Genomic DNA, 23,230 nt, shown 5'->3' with positions numbered 1-23,230 from the left:
ATGTTCCCCAGCTAGAGCTATCTACTTGGACTTTGCTTTACTGAATCATTTATCCTGGTAGATGTAGTCATACTGTGTCATTGCTTTAAGTTATGTTGGAAATCACTTTGGCTTCATTTTAAGCATCCCATCCACAAAGAGAAATTCTGCTCTTGCGATTAGTCATGATGTGATTCTGTCTTCTCTTACATGCACATACACCTTTTAAAATGTTATAAGCTATGCCTTTTGACTATGGCCTATTGACTTTAAAAGACAATTTGAGATCAGGAATGATATTGGTGTTTTTAAGGTCTACCATGTGTTTTGAAGGTTAAAGTAAGAAGTGTGAAGAGAATAATCTATAAGAATCCCCATTCTGTTATTTATTACCTCGTTTACATTCACCTACTTTCTTAGTGCAGTTCCCTACACTCCACTTTTTTCTGTGTGTCTTTTCCTTTTCCGTGTGTGTGTGTGTGTGTGTGTGTGTGTTAACAGAAACTACCTGTCTTCTTTATCTCTAGTTATTTCTTGTTTTCCTTTCCCTTTTCAATGAATAATAACCCAACCCATCTCAGCCACTGAGAAGGAGTATCAACCTTAATAATTTCTGTTAAAGTGAATGTTTATCTCAGTTTGCTGTAAAGGAACAAAATGGGATAAGTGTAGCTGCTTTAGTGTTTGAATATGGTGACCCAAACATATACTGTGCCCAAATTCTAAGCCAGCTAATTCACAGGAGTATGAGAGAGATAATCTGGATGAAACTAGCATAAATGAATTAGGTATAACATTTCTACTGTAAAATTTCTAAGTCATACAGTGACCCTGTGAAAAAACTATTTATAAAAAGAATATAGTACCTTTTTCACCTTAGTTGCATTAAAACATAATACTAATGAGTTCAGGGTTACAGATTTGTAAAGCCAGTTGCTTCACAGCCGTTCTATCATTATAGACTATAAACTAATCCTAAATATATTATTGCAGATATGTATGCAGGGAAGGACTGAAGAAGGATGTGTTGATGGTTCAAAATAAATCTATCAACAATTGAATGAGACTGATTTTAACAAAAATTATAATGGTCAGTCTATATTATACTAACAGTTTTGAATTTTAGAAGTTTTTTTAAAAATCAAGTGTCTCATTTTCAACATCAGTTTGTATTTTTCTTTCATTTTCAATAGCTTCTGTCTTGTTTTTCATATGTTCAGTGAAGAACATAGATAAGAAAAGAGAAAAAAATCACTCTTGAACTCCCCCATGTTAATTGTTAAAATGTAACAGAAATAATAAGTGAATTGAAGAAAAGAGAAAGTAGGAGTTTCCTTAGAGTTATAGAGTAAATAAAAAATAAAGAAGCATATATAGAAGGAGTAATTATCATTGAAGGATTCCTTATGTGGAAAAAATGTAAGAATAGCTAGTGTATAAGAGATTTAAGAGTTGGAAAGCTCTGCTGAATGAGTTTCTGCAGAGTTTGACTTCATTCTATTCCTCATTTAACAGCTGAGCAATTCAGGGCACAGCAAAGCTACCTGAAGCAGCCCTGAAAGGATAGAGGGAGTAAGTTGGTTAATAGTTAAACTGTCAAGGACAGCAGTTACAGTTTAGCAACATTCTCAGTTAATGTATACTTAGTGGAGGAAAAAATAATGAAAGTATATGACTTGTAAACATTGGCACTGTGTTTGTTCTTAGACTAAAGAGGGCAAAAGAGTATCCAGATGATCCCAAATTCCAAATTTGAGAAGTCTACACTAAAAGGTTTATGGGTATTGGCAGCTTCATGTAAGTGTCCTTTGGTGAATCAGTTCCCTTTTATCTTTTCTTTTATAGTTCTCATTTTTTAATGAAATATTTCCAATATACAAAAATAAATAAATAAAAAACACCCATATACTGACCACCTAGATTTAGCAAATGTTCATGTTCATGTAATTTCTTTAGATCTTTTAACATGTTTTTCTATTAAGGAATTGTGACAAAGCTCAAGTTCCCTTTGCTTAGAATTTTCATTATATAAGAACAATACATTATATGATAGAAAATTAGAAATATATGAGAAATATATTCTTTCCACATATATGGCATATATTAACCCTGCATTGGAATGGTACTACATTTCTCATCATCCCTTTTGCTCCTGTGACAAACTGATATGTTCCTGCTTATATTTTTTTAAAAAACACTGATTTAGTAGCATGATTTCAGTGATTTTTGGTATGTGCTAGTGGAGATAAAAATACACACACATACATGTACTATATGTATATGTATTGTTGAGAAGGAAAAATTTTTCTCTGACCTTCAAAGTTTCTTTTGGCTTGTCTAAGAATTAAATTGAAATGAGACAGATTAACAGGAGAAAAATTTAATTTTGTACATAAGAGAATTTCACATACTCAAGAGGTTCAAAGTCAAGTCAGAAATGTAAAATGAGGTATTTATGCTACCCTGAGCTAAGGAATGGGATAAGGGCTTGGGCTTCAAAAGGAAGGAAGACAATTCACGGGGCAGTAAGAAGAAAAAGACCAGATGTTTGGTGATTAGATGTTTGTCCTGCCATAGATATAGGTCACTCAGATAAAATTTATGTAATGTAAAAACTCTCATTCTGAGAAAGACCCCCAATTTAAATTCTTCTAGGTAGTTACAGGAGAGGCAGAAGTTTCTCTTAAGCCCACTGCGTCTTGATTGCCTTCAGCTCAAAATAGTCCATGTCTAAGTGGCACACTTTGAGGATATTTGTTCAAAGGATATTTGAACTCCTTCAGTAAGCTGTTTATATACTAGGTATGTGTGTATATATGCATGTGTGTGTGTGTGTGTGTGTGTATGCACACACACATATATGATCATTTTCCTGTTTATTTTGCTGAGACAATAAATAAACTGGACAAAAGTAGGAGCTAAATCTCAAAAACTGCTCTTATGGACCCCAACCAAACCATAATACCATAGATCTATACTAGGAATATATAGGAAATCAAAAGGAACAAAACAGGAATGCAAAAGTAACAAAAAGAACTAACACTGAACCAAAACACCCCCCTGGCATGATTAATAACATTGTTCTGTTCCAAATGAAGCCCAATGTGATTTGGACATGAGTATTGATGATTGTTAAGCATAGAAGTTTTTTATAACTCAGCTTTCTTTAGTTTGCCCATGTGATACATTTTTTTAATAAACTTTGAAAATGCTTCAACACTTCTAATTAATTATAAATCCACTGTCTGAAGAATACTAACAAGTATAGTAGCTATCACAGATTAATAACAATATGGTATCGCAAGAGCTTTTATGCAGAAATTTATAGTAAAACTTCAATCAAAAAAGTATTCTCTTTTATCGGAGATAACTTCATTGATTTTTATGAAATATCAAATTATTTTGAAAAGGCATTTTTATATACCACTTAGCTGGAACCCTAAGTCTAAACACATACCATGTCTCTTTTCATTACCAATCCTTGGCCTTTCTGACAAATTACAACACTCTTCTTTGGTCAGTTCCAGACTAAGAAGGATTGACGAGAATAGTTCCAGTAGCTGACTTTTGATAGTTGGTATCATAATCATCATAGTCATTATCATTCTCACCTCTATTACTATCATCAGAGATAACATATTTATCCTTTATTAAATGTCAGGTATAGATCAAATGTTCTACCTGCATTAGTTTGTTTATTTAATTTTCAAAATAGTCCAATGAGGTGGAAACTCAATAAAGCACAAGCCTTTGCATACTACTAGCTTTTCCCTCAATCTGGGCAGTTCTTCTCTTTGATCTTCCTCTGGGTATCTCAGATCTTAACTCAAATGACACCTATTCAGAGAAATCTTTCTTGTCCACTCTATCTAAAATAGCTTTACCCACAGGGCCCCTGGATGGCTCAGTTGGTTAAGCGTCCAACTCTTGATTTCAGCTCAGGTCATGATCTCATATACATGGGACCAAGCCCCATATCAGTCTCTGTACTGACAGTGCAGAGTCTGCTTGGGATTTTCTCTCTCTTTCTCTCTCTGCCCCTTCCCCATTTTCTCTCTCTCATTCTTTCTCAAAACTAAATAAATTTTCAAAAAATAAAATAAAAGTTTTACCCTATCAATCCCTTTACTATCTTTTATTTTCTTCATAAGCATTTATTGCTAGCTGAAACTGTCTTACTCATTTACATATTAAACAGTTTAAGTATTTATTATCTGTCTACTCCTATTAGAATATAAGTTCCATGGTACCAAGGTCCCTGTCAATCTTATTGATGTTTTACCCTACACCTAGATCTAAGCCTGGCATTGGGTAGGTGCTCAAGAAGTATTTTTTCAGTAAATGAATGTTATCATTATCCTGATTTTTGTAACATGTGAAAACCAATGCTTAAACAGTTGAGTAATTTATCCAAGGTCTGTAGTTAGCATAACTTTATATTTTTTTGTCTACTTCAAGAAGGATTCATTGCATATGCAAGTCTCTAACTTTAGCAGATCAAATTAGCACATGTTCCTGGACCTACAGCTATCAAGCTTAATTTGAAATAAAGATTGGCACACATCTAAAATAATCTTGCCTATCCTCTTCATCCTGAGAATGAGTTAAATAAATGTGAACTGGGGCGCCTGGGTGGCGCAGTCGGTTAAGCGTCCGACTTCAGCCAGGTCACAATCTCGCGGTCCGTGAGTTCGAGCCCCGCGTCAGGCTCTGGGCTGATGGCTCGGAGCCTGGAGCCTGTTTCCAATTCTGTGTCTCCCTCTCTCTCTGCCCCTCCCCCGTTCATGCTCTGTCTCTCTGTCCCAAAAAATAAATAAAAAATGTTGGGAAAAAAAAAAATAAATAAATAAATAAATAAATGTGAACTTACACTAGTATGAGGGAGTAGAACCAGGAATGTATATAGAGCAAATGCAAATTTTGCAAGGTAATTAAAGTGGGCTGGAATACCTCAAAATACTGATAAACCTAAATTTAACAATGTTCTAAGAATATCCCTTTTTCTTCAAAAATTTTTACACATGGCTATTTAGCTTTTTCTATTTAAAAAAGTCTAAAAGGAAACTTCAATCAGAAAATATAATGCTTAATTACATAGTAATTCATGGCCAATATATTTACATTGAATTTCTTTTATTTTAATGGGTTGTTTTCTTTCCCTCAAGAATTTTTCATGATTGAATCTTGACCAAATAAAGTTCGTTTTCAAGCTGAGTTTTCACTAAATGGATAAAAAAGAAACTACAAAAAATTTTTGTGTATTAAGCCTTGGAAATTATATTTTAAATCAGACGCTTAAAAGATATAATGTATATCTCATGTAAATTTATTCCATTTTTAATACGGTAAACCACTATTTTAATATTATAGTCAAGACAAAATCTACAGTCCATTTGAAAGTGACTACAGAAGGTATTTCATACAATCTTAAAAACCAAAGGTATACACTAGGGAACAAACTCAAAAATAAGCTAGAATTCAGTTAATAGACAAATTCTATTAATAGGTACTCCCAAGCCATAAATTTCTCAGGTAAAATTGTGAAAGACTTTGAAATAGACAAGACTTATTTTTAGCTGTCTTGTTTAGGGTACCCTTCTGGATCGTCTTCTCCCTTTGAGCTATTGTACAACACTAAATTGTAATATGTAAATAGTCATGGAAGTTATTCTAATCCATAGGAATAAACATCGTGTGTATTTGGAGATGCAAATGATTTTTGTTCAATTGATCTGAAAGTTCATGTCAACATTCCTGATGGCCCATGTGTGTGAGGTATTTTTAATTCTTTTTTGAACCAATGGGAACATTTTTCTGGTTCTCTTACTAACACTTAGATAGAAATCTTTGACACATGTTCATTTTATATTTGTATGAGAGTCACGAGTTTACCTTTTTTTAAAAAAAAATTAACTTCTAACACAGTTATCCCTTCTTTATAAGCTAAACATTTAATTTTAATGGCAATGGATTTTCTGCTTTTCCATTTGATTTAGCCCAGACATCCAAAACTTGAGAATTCAGAGAAAATGCAAAGGGCAGGTGTAATGTAAGCAAGAGTCTAATAATATCAAACTACATCTGTAAACTGTTTATTACTTGGTTAGGTCATAACAGGCTTGATTAACATAGTATATACCACACATGGTTACAGTATAAGGCTTTAGAAAATTTAGTTCTTATCTCCAGTCCTCAAAGGAACATCCTAAACATTTTCTAACCCACTGCTGTTTTACTAATATAGTATAGAAATGTCTTTGCCTTTGCATATCTTCCATGTGCCTTAGGTGTACTAGTTAAACATTTAGAAAAATAAAAACTGCAGTACAACAGCCTTTGAGAAAGGAAAACTATTTGGCCAATTCTTATATGGTGTATTATACTCAGTAGGAGCAGTAGTAGTTGTCGTTTTTTAATGAATAAGTAAATGATATGACATAACATTTAAGAATGTGTTAGGGGAAGAAAATAATTTTCCATCTACCTTTCTGAGTCCTTGGCTAAGACCTTTTGTAACCAAAGACAGATTAACAAGAGATAAACAAAAAGAAGTTTATTAAAATGTATACCTCATATATATCTGAGAGTAACTCCCCAAGATAGCCTAAACCACCAACTTAAATACCATCTTTAGCCAAAGACAAAATTAAGTGGAGGCAGAGAGGCCAGTTATGGGGAGGTTACCAGAAAAAACACAGTAAATAAGAGTAAGGTTTATTAAACAGATTTGTATCTATGTCGTTTCCATTGGTAATATTCTCTTCAGGTACAGAGAGGGAGACAATCTTATATATTTCTTTTATAAATATGAATTTCCTTTACCAAAGAGTAACTTCCACTCTCTTTTCAGAACTTCTTGTGTCTAGTGTTTCTCAAAATAATCAGCTTAAAAAATCTTTATACCAAAAAGGTACATTTTGGAGGGGCATATTCTGCTCCTCCTTATGTGCCACCCCAAAATATAGCATATTGATTATTTTGAGTTAAAGTAACTTAAGAAACAGCCAGTTCAAGAAGGATACTCTAACCCTCCTTTGTCCCCCTGAAAGCAGAAATAAATCTCCCATGTGAAAGGACCCTCCCTGTACTGGAAGTGTTGAAGGCATCCTTATCACCAGAAATAGGGAATTTAGCTCCGAGAAAGCTATATAAACAAACCTTGTTACTTCACTAATCTACTCCCCTAACCCCAAACCCCTTTGTCCTGTCAATTCTTCACAGATTTATTCTTTCTCTATCTCAAAGGTACAAAAGCTGATTGTTTTGGTCACTTCTTTGAGCCTTATGTCTCTGGGGCTTCTGTACATACAAAATTAAATTTGTTTTTCTCCTGTTAATCTGTCTTATGCCAATTTAATTATTCCACCTGCCAAAGAACCTAGAAAAGAAGAAGGGAAAACGTTTCCTTGCCTACAGCATATTCTGCTACCCTTAAATGAAAACCAAGGAGAATATTAAATCTAGTTAAAAACTCCGTACTCTTAAAACTCATGTTTAATGAAAGCCAATGTGACTTTCTTCCAGAAGTGCCAGAAAATGATAATAATTACAAATGCTTAATAATTCAGAGTTTTATATTATTAACTATATTCGTCTTTTAGGCTCTAGTTCATAAACCCATAAAGTTCATGGTTTTTTTTAAACTTTCTATTCAGATACTTGAAGTAATCTTACTTGATCTTATTTTTGAGAGCAACTATTGTTGCTCTTGTTAGCAAAAGAAATTAGCTAACATTCTGAATTACAGGTCCAGAGTATCATCCAAACAACAGTAACAACAAACACAGTAATAACTAACACCTATATACCATTCACACTGAGCCAGATACTCTTCTACTCAAACACTTGACACATATTGTCTCACTTTCTTCATAAAAATCCTATGAGATAGGTATCGCTGTTATTTTATATAGTAGAAAACAAAGACCTGAAAGAGATTGTAACTTACCTACTATTATACAACTAATAATGGTAGAGCCAAGATTCAAATCCAGGCAGGCTGTCTCCAGAGTGCTACTCCCCAAACTGCCTTTCACCATACCAGTTTTCCTTCACTCCTGCATCCACCTGCCTATTCTGAGTGGTTCTTATTGCTACGAGAAATAGTCAAGAGCAAAAGACAATGAAAATTCAAGGTCTGATTAGGAATGCACTGATTGCCACTGGTAGGCTAGAAAGATAGGGTCATTTACTGGTGTACAGAGAAATGAATTTGGAAGTCAGGAAGGCTAAGTTTCATTACTACTTTACTGTTTGATCTAAAGCCAGTAACAACCCCTGCTTTGTCATCTCTAGAGTGAAGACAAGTTACACTATAAAGTAATTAATTATTCATCTAAAGATTGAGAAATGGTGTCAAGAATAATCTGAAATCCCTACCAGCCAAAAACTAGTTTATTCAGTTTAGTCTGAATAAATATATTCAGATGATTAGATAGTATATATCCCTTATATTTATCTAATTCAACGTCAAAATTCTCAGAACAAACATCAACTCAAAAATATTGTTGGTACCAAAGAGAGACCAGCCTGAGATTTACAATTTTCTTAAAATCATTGTGAGTGACCCAATTTAGAATTAAAGCTTTATTGATAATACATTAAGGATATTCACCATTGATATCTGAATTTGTATTCTGTTGAGTTATGGTGATAACCAGTTCTGTTCTTAGTTATGTTCTGCATATCATACTATTCTCTTTGAGAATAAGGAACTCACCAAGTTACCTATAAAGCAGCATAAATAGGCTTTTGATTTTAAGTGTTAATTATAATTCATTTCACCAACTGTGTAACCTGCTATAGTTCCAGCTTCTTTTAGAAGAAGTCAATACTGAGAAAGAAAAATTCTGCACATTTACCTAGAAATTAAGAAAGCTCAGTGGAATTTAAGATAATAATAATTCATGTAACAGTGGGGAAACAGTTACAAATAGTCCTCTGGAAAAGATTGTAAAATTGTATTGCTTACAGATACTGTGTGCCTGAAAAGGCTTATGTTATACATAGATAATAGCTTTGTTGCTCTTATCTGTGTTCACCACATGACTAAAAGTTCAAAAAATAATTAGTTGTGGATAAATACGTGTGTGTGTGTGTGTGTGTGTGTGTGTGCGTGTGTGTGTGTGTGTGTGTGGAAGTTCACGTTTTGTTAGGGAGTTTTAAATGTGATGACTTTTAATGATTATTCCATGTAATTAAATATCTAAACCAATGGGAAAAGAGCAAGTGAAGCAGAAACTTTTTATAAGCCTGAGCTCATAACTTTTTGATAACCATATTTCTTTTTGTTTCTTAGATGGGCTATTAAATGGGCAATTGGTTAATTTCATTACCAATTTTATATAATTGTTCTCAAAAAAAGAAAAACTTCTTTTATATATGATTTGCCAAAGAGCAGCAGATGGATGTAGGAGAGATTTCTTAGAGCAACAAAATCCTAGAGATAAAAGGAAGCTTGGAAATTGTCTATTTCAAAATTTTTTAACCTTTTTTCTCCTATGAAGCCATTTGGAAATCTGGTAAAGCCTACAGACTTCTTTTCAGAAAGTACTTTTAAATATATAAAATAAAATATGTACAATTACAAAGACTAATGAAATTAAAATCATAGAAATATCTATAAAAAACAAATTGTGTAATAATACTGCCTCTTTCAAAATGCACTAAATAACAAAATCTAGCAGCAAGTCATTACACTACTGTAATTTGAAATCTTGGTCAATATGAACAATATTTTAAGACATCCATAATAATTTGAAGTAATAGATCCTGCTAATATTACTGTGGTTTGTCTCCTAAGCTCATAATGAAAGAAATTAATAAAATTTAATTAGGTTGGTGAATATAAAAATTTTAATTTTTTTCTCCATCCCAGTAAATGAACTCCTTACTTTTATCCACAGGTTCTCTCAAGGGCTCCTATCATCCTCAGTTGAAACCCCTGGAAACATTCTCATTTTGCAGATGAGGGAACTAAGTCCCATAGAATTAAGATAGCTTGAGTAAAATCATACAACACAGCATTAGATTAATCCTTGCAAAGGTAACTTCAGACTTTAACTCAACCTTTTTCTGAAATTTTAGTCTAGAAATTGGCAATTATAGTCTGTCATTTGTCACTGACGCATGGCATGATATGGAGCAAATTCTTTATTGTCATTGTACCTCAGATTCTACCTAAGTAAATGTAAGTGACTTGAAACCTACATAAGGATAATAATAATGACTTAGACTTGTATTGTTCTTTTTCATTTATAATAGTTTTCACTTTCACAAACAATATCCTACTTACTTTTCCCCATTTTATGGATAAGAAAATTAAAACTCCAAGATGTTAAATGTCATGTCTGAGGTCACACAGCTAAGAATAGAAAAAACCAACATCAGAAACCATACCACTAGACTCCAGAGTATCATGCTGCCTTTCATGTCATAAAGCAAAACTCTGAGTTCCTCAGTTGAATATGTGTTGTGGTAATATAAATCTAATTAAATACAAATGAATTGTCATTAGGTTCAGATGAGCCAAATACTTGTACCCTAATTTATCCAGATAAAGTGATGAATGAATGGAACTATGGAAAGAGCTTTTCTAAACCAATTCTCCATTTTTGATATAAGAATTGAGATGGTAAAGAAATAGAATTTTAAAAGTCTGAGATTGTAGAGTTGTTGGCTTAATGTTGTTTAAATCAAACCTTTCTTTCCTTCTGTTTCTGGGTAGGCTGAAGAGGCAAGTAATCTAAGTACATGCCAATGAGGTCCTTTTTTCTGTCCTCTTAAGTTTTATTTTTATGAGTAAATGGTATTCAAAGAAGTTTGTTCTTTCAGAGGCATACTGCTCTTAAATAAGTTAAGTAGGGTAGAAAAGTCAAAGTCAAAGAGCCAAACTACATCAAACATCTCTATCATCGCTGTCATTCTAGTGACCTCACCATATGAGATATAGAATGTCCTTTTCTCTTAGAAAATAAGGAGTCTGCTTAACCTGACCTAAAATTTTTGGTGTAGAATAACCGTTATTGGACTCCAAATGTCACTGTTTGATTAACCTTAAATAATATTAATAATGTGTTTTCCAAATTCTGAAGATCATTCTGTAGGGAACTCAGATATGTCTTAGCTATAATCCACATGCCTTCTTATATTACATTTCTTAATATGAGCCCACCCACCTAAGTAAAAATCATTCTTAAGATAGTACAGGAGTGACTGTGATCATACTTGTACTATAAAAAATAAATTTTAATGTGCTGAGTTTGAAAAAAAACTATGATTACTACAAAATAAACATTAAGAATTAGCAAATGTTTACTCTGTACAGAGCACTATATTTGACATAGTAGGAAATATAAAGAGAATTAAAGCCATATCCTTTCCCTCCAAGAACCTGTAGTACATTTGGGGACCCACATCAATAATTGGAATATAAATAACTATGGTAACTCATAAGTTCAGATAAGAGGCTTTAAGAATTTAGGTAAACCTAAAACTAGAATCTGGTGATTGATGGTTGTGCAACCATGGGGATTTATTACAATTCATCAAACTGTATACGTAAGATGGGTGAATTTTATGGTAGGTAAATTGTATTTCAATAAAGAATTAAAAGAGTGTCCCAGCTAAGTGGGACACTTAGCTGGCTCAATAGGTAGAGCATATGACTCTTGATCTCTGGGTCTTGAGCTCAAACCCCACATTGGATGTGGAGCCTACTTAAAAATAAATAAATAAAAATTTGAAAAGAAAGAACTTAGGGAAAGAAGAAATAACTTCTGATTAAGGAACTTTTGGAATAGTTTTTGCAGCTGACACATTTTAAGCTAGATCTTAAAGGACAAGTAGTATTTGGATCAGAAAATAAGCAAAAGGTATTCCAGACAGAATAAATAGCTCATTTAGTCTAAAAGCTCAAGAGTACAAGAAATATTCTAGAGGAGCTAGTTCAGACTTTCCTGCAAGCCTTAGATTTTACATATTCTTTATAAAAGTTTTATATATAACTTATATATATAAAACTTGCTTTCCTACCAATATGTATGGCCATATGGCTATGACATTTCCAAAGTTTTGGTCAGTCTCTCTTGGAAAGCGTATAACTGTACATGGATTTTATTTCTTTTGGGGGTTCAGAAAGAAGACTTTGCCTCCATTTTAGCTAATGATCAAGTTACAATGAGGAGGATATAATTATAATTATTTTACAACTGTCAGTTCCTCCACTGATCATAACATCATAACTGACATTTGTTTCTATCTTTATAGCTTAAAATCCTTGATACATGTCTTATTTCCTTTGAGCCCTTTAACAATCTTTATTTCCCCCACAAGGAAATGGAGATTCAAGGAGGGCCTAGAGCCTAAAATAATAAAGACATGCTAAAGGGAAGGTCAGGATATTCTGGTTTGCTAAGAATAGATGAGGGAGAGGAAATGGTACTATAAGTAAATAATCTTTGCATTATTAAAACTCTAACTAAATTTCATGTCACATATGAATAAAAAAATAGATGAAGTTAACTATTATTATCAATAATAGGAAAGCAAAGTTGAAGTTTTTTCTAAGGAGCTGATATACCCTATTGACAGGAACAACCCATGTTAAAATAAGTTTTGACAGTAGAGAAGAGTACATGGGAAATTTAGTAACAGTTTCTAAATAGGTAGTCTTTGTTGTGGTTTGTCTTTTAAAATGTAAGAAGATTAAAATTTAAATTATCTTTCTACACCATTGCCATAGAATTTCTCAAATTACATAAGTAAGCAGATATACAGAAGCTTAATTTCTAATTTAAAATGTGACTGCTGACCAGTAAAATGATGCTAAAAATAGAAAGATAGGGCTTTCTTAATGTCCATCAAAGACAACTTCTTTAGTTCTCGACTTTGACCCCATATGACCAACCGCTCAGAATTTTTCAGTATGAACCATATTGTATAGATTTATTCCTAATATTTGCAAGGAGAAAGAATACATATTAGCCTGGTGAGCAGCAAAATTGAGGCAGTTTTTATGTAACCTGAGTTGTGCTAACCTGCAATCAAATGTAATCTCCATTTTAATATTTATACATCTTTATATTGTTATGAATCTATTCTTAACATGGGCTTTATTTTATTTGTTTCTCTCCTCCCTCACTTCTGTGAAATGCAGAAGGGAAAGGATGTTTGTTATTCACACATTGTACCCCACTAACTGGTGTTACACATCTGGCTTCCACTGGAGAGCCCCTGACATCGCAGGGAACGGTGATCAAAATTCCACACACTAGCTTCAAGCTGGGGGCTCATAGCTACTGCAGCATTGAAGGGGGTCTTTTCCTGGCTTCTTTAAAATAAGCATGGTGATGGGATGGTTTAAGGGAAGAACACCTCTCAAATCACATGACCACTGCTGCGCTTCCGTGTGTCCTGCTTTCTTCATAACAGCTTGGCACTACATTTTTTCCCTGTATCTTAATGGTTTTGTGTGTGTACGAGTGGGATGGGGTGGGGAGACTTGTCAGTGGATGGTTATCCATTATGCATGCATCTTTCAGTGTTAGAGTGATGTGCCTTCCCTTATGTGTCACAGATTATAGTCTCACAGATTAAATATTCTGTGTTCCTGAGAGATTGGACTGTCTCTCTTATTGGTGTGAGATTCATGTGTTTTGATGTTTACCCCCTCAATTGTTCTTCATGCTGCATTAAACATAAGTTGAAATGTTCTCCCATAAGAGTTAGCTTTTCATGTTGGGCTGAAAAAGTCTTCATTTCTGTGTAGCAATTCATGTTATTATAACCTATGGCTTTCAATTGTACCTCCCATAATGAAGAGCTGACTTTAAACACTGTGCTATTCTTGTTATGACCTAAGCATAAGGTAAGTCACTTCTCTAACTGTATTTAAAGATTGTGGTTGTTTGTTAAAATTTTCTCAGCTTTGTTTAAAGCATTTTCACTTTTTTTCTTTACCATTATTACATGCTCTCCCCCCCTTTTGTTTTCTGTTTCATGGCTTAAGATTTCTTACTGTACAATGTGATCTTCAGCAAAAATTATATTATACATGTAAACACATGTTGAAATGAATTAAATGAATTATTTGATGTCTGAAAGCAGTCTTGATTAGTAAATGAATTCCTATGTTTTCAGTAAGTCTCTTGTGTTTTTCTTTTCCTCCATTGACTGTAATATAATAAATGCTGTTTCTAGACATTATTTTAGTTTAATTCCAGTTCAAAGGGGGTTAATTTTCAACACCATAAAGTTAGATGTTAATTGTAATAAAATAACATAATCCAATAAAATAAAGTAATAGATAATCGAACACCATACCTTTCATTTTTAATCCCCAATAAATTTGGTATTAGGTCAAAATGTCAATTTTATTTTGTTTTTCAGACTTCCCTTTGTTTTTTGTTTTTTGTTTTTCCATTGACTAAAAAGCCAGTGTAAGATTTAAAAAAAAAAAAAAGCAAACTGTAAAACTTGGGACAAACCTGTGCTACCTTCTTTCTAATCCATATATATGAGAATAAGAACAGTAATCATTTCTTGATTTTATTTTTTCAAGTAAATCCCATTACATTGTGAGTTAGGTAAAAATCTTCATATTGGGATTTTTAAAAATTAGGTAAATATTGTAAAGGTGACCGGTTTCATGGTATAAGAGAGAGGGGCATCACTTTTGCATATATATTTTTAATATCTTAAAATTATTTTTCTCATTTTTTAATATATACTCAAGATCACCAAAGTAAAGAAGTTCATGTAATCATTGATTTTAAGTGATTTTCCTCAAATCTAGGTCAAATAGCCAGTGTAATGTAAATGAGAAAACATTGGTTACACTGCTGTTGGCAATTTGTGAACCAAAATGAATACTCACATTCCAGAAACTGAATTATTTTTTATCACCCAAACTTCTGCAAAATATATAGTTACGAACTCAGTTGCCACAAAACAAGACTTTGGGTTTCATTATTAAATTCATGCTATGAACATTTTTTTTAATTTTTTAGCCACCTAAAGTAGGAAGAGGGTTTTTTGTTGTTGTTGCTGTTTTGGTTTGGTTCAGCTTTTTGGTAAAGCTAGCTAGTTCTTCACCACCATTTCCATTTAGACATTATCTAAATCTGTTGAAACATTTGACGAGACAATTTGAACTACTCATCTGAAATGCTCTGTTCATTATAAATCTCTTGTTTCTATCCACACACTAGCTCCACTCTAAATTGGAAGGGCTTAAAGATGAACTCTGGAGGAATAGAGGCTACGACTTAAGAGTAACTATTACTGATCAAAGGAGCTGCTTTCCATTCGCAAACATTGCTTTGCGCTATGGGTTTGGGCTCCTTCTGTTTCTACATCTTGTTGAAGACTTTCTTGACTTCCATTTGACTTCCTTGAACTCTGTTTTTGTCTTTCAGCATTATCCCCTTTTTTTTCCTTCTCTCTCCCAGATTTTTCTCTCACTCTATTAGCTTTCTCTTGTGTTCCCTGAACTGCTTTTAAAAATGTAGTTTAACTCTTTATTAAGCTTGTCTATTAATTTGTCTATTAGTGTTTGTTTCTTTTCTCCTTTAAGGCTGTAGTGGTATAGTTACACCTATTTTCATTCCATGGTGTACAAACTTGCTTGTTTATTTTGCAGCAAGTTCATTAGAGATTCTTACTCTCTTAGTATGAATTTTCAATAAGAAATAGCAGAACATTTTGCATTCACATATTGGCTCCTTCTATAAACCCATACTTTCTTTTCTCTTGTCTAGACTTATTTCCCCAAACCTCTCTTTCTTCTTTTTCTTTTTCTCACTCTCATGTCTTTCTCCCTGTATTTTTGTTTTAAGTAGTCATTAATTATTTTCCTTTCCCATTTGGTCCATAATTGTTTTTCAATAGAACTTCTGAGTAAAAGAATGTAAGAATATTATCTCCCAGATTAGCTTCTTCATTCTAGTGTAGCTTATAACTAACTAAACAATCTGGGCCAAAAGGGAATAACTTTAACATCTGGAATTATTTTTCCCTTTTTTCCCCTTTTTTTGGTGTGTGTGTGTGTGTGTGTGTGTGTGTGTGTGTTTTTCTTGTGTGTATGTTTGTGATTTTTTTTATTGTTGTTGTTTCTTTAAACATTAACAATTGTTCTTTTCAGGGAAGGACAACCATAACCCACCCTAAGTTGCAACATTTCTTTCATAAGTTGTTTCATTACAATAGTAGATTGTGTTAAGCAATAGAAATTAATTTGTTGTATATATATACATTTGGGGCAAGCTGCTGGGGAGTGGGAAAAAAGAGGTGTGCAGTTTAAATACAGTTTCCTCAGATATTAACAAACATGTATGCCATCCAATGTGGCTTTTGAATTCAACACTTTTGTAACATTTAAAAGAATGTTCTGCTTAGACATCAACTTTTTGCATCAAAGCATAAGGGTTTCTGATTGATAAACTTTATTCACACCTAAGAACTGGTAAATAAATGAGTTCAGTTTTATTGATTCCCAACAAAGGCATCTTTCATAGCCAATATTATAACCAATTATTATAATCAGTAAGTAACAAAAGTCATTGGAATCACACATTAATATTATATATGAGGATTTCTCTGTTTTCCCCTTATCAATGTGTACAACTAAAATTACTACAATGGAATATTTTATTACAACTTTATTACCTGGATTGCATTATTAGTCTAGTCAAGAGTTATCACAGTGCCTTAAGATTAGGGTCTGTATTCACACCCGAATACGTTGTAACATTTTTTTCCATATACTAATTTCAGTACACATCAATAAAAAATTGCCTTTGGTTTTGCCTCTGTGCCATTTATAATGTTGTACCCCCAGTTTTTTTCAGAAGTCTGCTCTTTCTTTACAGTAAGAAAAAGACAAAAAATAGGAAACAAATGTAATATATTTTTACTACTATGTTTTGATATCTGAGATACATTGAGCCTTTGCTCCTAAACCTCAGGAGCTTGCCCATTAAGTATGCATACATATCTGGCTATCTGTGTTTTGAGCCCTAAATTACTGAGTTTATGCTCTCTTTGCAGGTCCAGTCCAGGTGCAGCAGCAAGGAGAACATTCTCAGAGCCAGTAAGTATGCCATCATTTCAGATGGACTATAAGACTGTGGTTCAACAGGAAGGAGAGCTTTAAAATATTTTGGTGAAAGAATGAAAAAGAGAATTTTGGGTCAGTTTATATAAATGTTAGGGTTTTTACCTCTTAAGAATATTATCAATATGTTAATGAATATTGCCTTCATTCCAGTTAGTTCTGGAAGCCTACACCAGAATTTTGGTAGCACTTATAACTAAGATTGTAATGAGTTCCTCAATGATTCTGTGATTAGAACCCTCTTTAACTGCCCCACTGCCAAAAATCATTTGAAAATAAACTAACTGAAAATAATAATATAAATCCACTATAAGCATCTAACTTTAAAAAAAAAAAAACAAGTGACTCTTAAGAGGAGTTGTAATCATCTTGTAAATACAAATTCATTCCTGAAATATCCTACTTTCACAAGCAGCATGTTTTCAAACATAGTGCCATGAAACAAGGATGAAGAAACCTTAATTTTATTTTTTTTGTTTGATCACTAATAGCATTAACTTGAAAGTGCTTTAACTTTGTGTATTATTCATGTTTCTATCTTATAAAAAGGAACTGTAAATAGCTTTTCCTTACCTGTATCCTTGAAATGATATAACATGGGAGGTTGTGCCTTAAAAGTTTGGGGATCCTAAGAGAAAAGTACTATATAAATGCTAATAATTTAATATTGTTCTCTGTCACTTAAAATTAATGACATCATCCAATCTTCTCCCTGATCTTTATCAAGAAATGAAGTTCAGGTGGGCCATACGTAACTAAATGGGTCTCTTGCATACCTACACCACTGGGAATTTTAGTAAACAGGATGATTTTCCAGTAGAATATCTGTATTTTTTTTAACTGCTACAAAAGTAATTGGAGAACTTCAAATAGATAAAAATGCATGTTTTGTTTTATTTTCTTTAGTGTAAATTTTTCCCATTTCTGTGTTGTGAATCTGTTATGTTAGCTTGAAACCCTTGAGTTGGTAAGCAAGCACACTGCAATTACTTGCCCAGGACTTTTATATTAAAGTTGTATAAAAATAAATTGAAGCAAACAGATTTTACTGGTATACCACTGTAAGTTTCCACAACATTTGACAGACAAGTGACTTGAGGGAGGCTCTTCAATATAAGAAATGTAACATTCTGTAATCCCTTGCTAAGACCTAAGGTTGAGAGAAACCTGAGTCAGGGGAGTGATGATATAATATTCACTAAAATAAGACTATGCAGATAAATGAGCTTTTAAAATGACATTTATGATGATTACTGTATGATTTCTATTTATTGTTGATCCCAAGATGATGATGGATCATTGATAGTGATTATGATGGTTAGGAACAAAAATAATTTCTTACTGACAACAGATTTCTTTGAATCTTCTTACACCTTTATCATGGATTTTTGTGTTGTTAGAACGTCTTTCATTTCAGTTATGTTCTTACTGGCTTATAGACTATTAATCACTTTGGATGGACGTCACAGTGGTCCAGGTTTTCCTGATCATGTTTTCTTAGGATGTCATAGTCATGTACATGGTCCATATAGCCATTTAGATCCATATAGAGAGCCCATCCAACATTGTAACCTATCTATAAGTTTAAGGTCTTTCCTTTCAACACCACTTTAGTAACTCGTAGTCATGCTCATAGCCACACCCAAGGCTCTTTCATCACCATGAGCTGTTCTACCTCTGAACTTTTTTTTAATTTTTTAAAATTTTTTTAACGTTTATTCATTTTTTGATAGAGAAAGACAGAGCGTGAGTGGGGGAAGGGCAGAGAGAGAGGAAGGCACAAAATCCGAAGCAGGCTCCAGGCTCTGAACTGACAGCACAGAGCCTAACACAGCACTCAAGCCCACGGACCATGAGATCATGACCTGAGCTGAAGTCGGACACTTAACCGACTGAGCCACCCAGGCACTCCCTCTACCTCTGAACTTCTTAACTTCAATATCTAATTGCTTATTTAGTCTGCTTTAATCACCCTTAGTTTCATCCTTTGCCTTGTACTACTATATTGCAGTCATACAGACCTAATTAGCAGTTCCTCATTCTCCCACTGCTGTGTTCTGCCTCTATTCTTTTAGGAGTACTCTTTCCCCCACTGCATATAGTATCCATTCCCCTTGTTTTCCTAGGAAATATTTTTTTTTAGTTTTATTTATTTATTTTGAGAGGGGGAGCACAAGAAAGGGAGGGGCAGAGAGCTAGGATGAGTAAGAATCCCAAGGGAGAATCCCCAGCTAACAGCACAGAGCCTGATTACCAGCCCCACAGGGCTCAGTCCCACGAACTGCAAGATCATGACCCTAGCCAAAACCAAGAGTGAGACACTTAACCAACTGAGCCACCCAGGCGTCCCCTAGAAAACTCTTATTTATCCTTCAAGACTCCGTTCAAGTGTGAGCTCCTCGGAGTTCTCACTCAGCAAGGTAACTATCATCGTTTTCTCATTTATTTACTGAGTTGCCTATTCTCATGGAAAACATTTCCAAAATATAGTCAAGGTGAAGAAAACTATACAAGTATACCTCAGAGATATTACAGATTTGGTCCCAGACCACTTACAATAAAGTGAATATCGCAAAAAAGCAAGTCACATGTATTTTTTTGTTTCCCAGTGCATAAAAAGTTATGTTTACACTATACTGTAGTCTAGTAAATATGCAGTAGCCTTACATATAAAAAAATGTATACACCTTAATTTAAAAATACCTTATTGCTAAAAAATGCTAACCATTCTCTGAAATTTCAGTGAGTTTTAATCACTGATCACAGATCACCTTAACAAATATAATAATGATGAAAAAGTGTGAAATATTGAGAGAATTGCCAAAGTGTAACACAGAGACATGAAGTGAGCAAATGTTGGAAAAATGGCACCAATAGACTTGCTTGATGCAGGGTTGCCATATACCTTCAACTTGTTAAAAACCAAAAACAAAATAAAACAAAACACAGTATCTGCAAAGCACCTTAATGTGAAATACAATAAAACAAGATATGCCTGTAATCAACTTCTTTGTTAGCATACATAGAAATTTGTCAAAACAAAACATCATCAACAGATCCTAGAAAAAAGAACGGAGTTATAACTTCTAAGATTAAAACTTGGGAGTTTTTCTAGATTTATCTAAGGAGGAGTTAACGTTGGTAATGTTTTTCTAAGAAAGAACTTTCCTTTGGCGCCTCAAAAATGTCATCAAAACAACCTGTTGATAATAAACCTGAGTTTATTCTTCCTGTGGTCTTTTAAGGTTTGCAGCCTAATTCCGCCTTGACGGGAGTGTCCACACACACACACACACAACACCAAGCACTTTTCAGACACCAGCAGGATGTCCAAGAATTCAACTCAATTCTGACACCATCTACCCAAAAATAGCATCATATTCCATAGGTTAAGGATTCAGTCCTACAAGACTGCTGTCCATATTCCATTTCAGATGCCATTTTCAAGCCCCAGGCTGTTACCTGTGCTTCTGACCAACTGGCTATAGATTGAAAGTTCCAGTGACCTCCTCCTTAGGTTTCATTAATTTTCTAGAGTGGCTTGCAGAACTCAGGGGAGCACTTACTTTCATTTATCAGTTTACTAAAAGATATGATAAAGGCTACAAATCAACAGCCAGATAAAGAGAAACATAAGGCAACGTCCAGAACAAAGGAGCTTCTGTCCTTGTGGAGCTTGGTGCCTGGCTCTGAGGCACATGGAAGCATGCTAGCTCCCCAGGTGTGGAAGCTCTCTGTAAAAGAAGGACCCAGAAGCTCTTCTTCTTGGGTTTTTATGACGACTTCGTTACATAGTCATGATTGACTAATTCATTGGCCACTGGCTGATTCAACCTCAGAGGCTGGGGGAGTAGGACTGAAAGTTCCAACCCTTTTTTTTTTTTAATGTTTATTTATTTATTTTGGGAGACAGAGCAGGGAAGGGCAGAGAGAGAGGAGAGAGAATTTCAGGCAGGCTCCGCACTGTCAGCACAGATCCTTATGCAGGGCCCAAAATCACGAACCATGAAATCATGACCTGAGCCAAAATCAAGATCCAAATGCTCAACCAAATAAGCCACCCAGGTGCCCCTGAAAGTTCCAGCCCTTTAATCACATGAAAAATCACTTGGTCCTCCTGGAAATGAGCCCCTGCCTTAGGATGGGGTCTAAAAGTCACCATGATTAATAATAAGATACTCATTTCATCCTAAGGCTCTGAGGTATTTTCAAGAACTGTGGATGAAGACCAAATATATCTGAGGAATATATTTTGGTCTTCTGAATGAACAAATATATATTTCTTATAAATTTTATATCACATACAATACGGGAGAATACCACTTCAACAAAATCATACTCTCAACTAATACTTTTTCAGAAAAGGAAGGACAAACTCAGGATACCTAGGAGATTTTTTATTTAAAGCAGATCTTTTAATGTAGAGCTTGATTAAAATTAAATAAGGATTGTTATATAATCATCTCAGAATCATGAACATAGCAAGGCAAGAGATTCTGAGAGTCTTGGTATGTAAATTGTCTTTTGATAATTTCTATTTTTTAAAGTTTATTTATTTTGAGAGAGAGAGAGAGAGATAGAACAAGTGGGGGAAGAACAGAGAGGGAGAGAGAGAGAATCTCAAGCAGACTATTTAAGAAGTTCTAGAATGAGTAATGAAGTTACTTACAACTTCTGTCTTTTAGGGGAGATTTTTCTGGAATAGTGAAGTTATGTTAATAAAGACAATGGAAGACTGCTGTCTGAGGGTGTCATCAGTCAGTCAATCCAGACCTTTACTAAGAAATCACAATAGTAGTCACCTGTCTAGAGAAGTTGTCTCAATCTTCATAGGTGTCAAGTTCTTTTGTGTTGACTGTTGTTGTTATTGGATGATCATTTATTGAGCCATCTGATGAGACAGCAATTGTATAGCAGCACTTAGGACTGGGGGGATCACCTATCTGAACCCAGCTACACAAATGTGAGATTTATGATCAGAGTTTGTAGTCCTTTTTCTCAGCCAGGAGATAAAAAATTAAGCCACAACAACTATATACCCAACAAAGTAGATAACCTAAAATATATGAAAAAATTATTAGAAACAACCAGCCTTTGAATCATGAAATAGAAAATCTGAACAGACTGATAGCTAGTGAGGAGATTGAATCAGTAATCAAAAATCTCCCAATAAAGAAAAACCAGGGGGCACCTGGATGGCTTAGTCAGTTAAGCATCCGGTTTTGGCTCAGGTCATGATCTCTGGTTTATGGGTTTGAGCCCCGTGTCGGGCTCTGTGCTGACAGCTCAGAGCCTGGAGCCTGCTTCAGATTCTGTGTCTCCCTCTCTCTCTGCCCTTCCCCAGCTTGGAGACTGCCTTCTCTCTCTCTCTCTCTCTCTCTCTCTCTCTCTCTCTCTCTCTCTCTCAAAAATAAATAAACACTAAAAAAAATTAATAAAAAAAAAAAGGAATAACCGGGACCAGATGGCTTCCCTGGTGAATTTTACCAAACCTTTAAAGTAGAATTAACGCCAATCCTTCTCAAACTCTTACAAAAAATTTTAGAAAAGGGAACACTCCCAAACTCATTTTATAAGGCCAGCATCACTCTAATACCAAAGCCAGGCAAAGACAACACAACAAAAGAAAACTACAAGCCAATAGTCTTGATGAATATAGATTTAGAAATTCTCAATAAAATACTAGCAAACTGAATTCAGCAGCACATTAAAAGAATCATTCACAGGACTCCTGGGTGGCTGTCAGTTGAGCATCTTGGTTTCAGCTTGGGTCATGGTTTTATGGTTTGTGAGTTACAGCCCCAAGTCGGGCTCTGCTCTGGCAGTGTGGAACCTGCAGACTCTCTCTCCTTCTCTCTCTCCCCTTCCCCTACCTGCGCTATCCTTCCCTCCCTCCCTCCCTCCTTCCCTGTCTCTCTCTCTCTTTCAATAAATTAAAAAAAAAAAATCATTCACTGTGATCAAGTGGGATTTATCCCTGGAATGCAAGGATGATTCAATACACACAAATACATAAATGTGATGCATTAATAGAATGAAAGAAAAAACATAATCATCTAATAGACACAGAAAAAGCATTTGACAAAATTCAACATCCATTCATGATAACCTCAACATAATAAAGGTCATACATGACAG

At 34.2% G+C, this 23,230-nt stretch overlaps 1 protein-coding gene across 2 annotated transcripts in view; it reads left to right on the top strand.

Annotated features, from left to right (window-relative positions):
- GPHN (gephyrin) overlaps nucleotides 1-23,230 on the top strand; it is a 625,620-nt gene that overhangs the window by 453,358 nt on the left and 149,032 nt on the right. For both annotated transcript variants that reach the window (XM_049611430.1, XM_049611431.1), the window contains one exon: nucleotides 17,026-17,068. In XM_049611430.1, coding sequence (XP_049467387.1) covers nucleotides 17,026-17,068 — 43 coding nt within the window. The remainder of the gene's footprint in view (nucleotides 1-17,025; nucleotides 17,069-23,230) is intronic.

Source organism: Panthera uncia (genome assembly GCF_023721935.1).
Source record: "Panthera uncia isolate 11264 chromosome B3 unlocalized genomic scaffold, Puncia_PCG_1.0 HiC_scaffold_1, whole genome shotgun sequence".
Taxonomy (NCBI): Eukaryota; Metazoa; Chordata; class Mammalia; order Carnivora; family Felidae; genus Panthera; species Panthera uncia.
The sequence above is the reverse complement of the archived record's forward strand: the minus strand, read 5'-3'. Positions and strand labels throughout refer to the sequence as shown.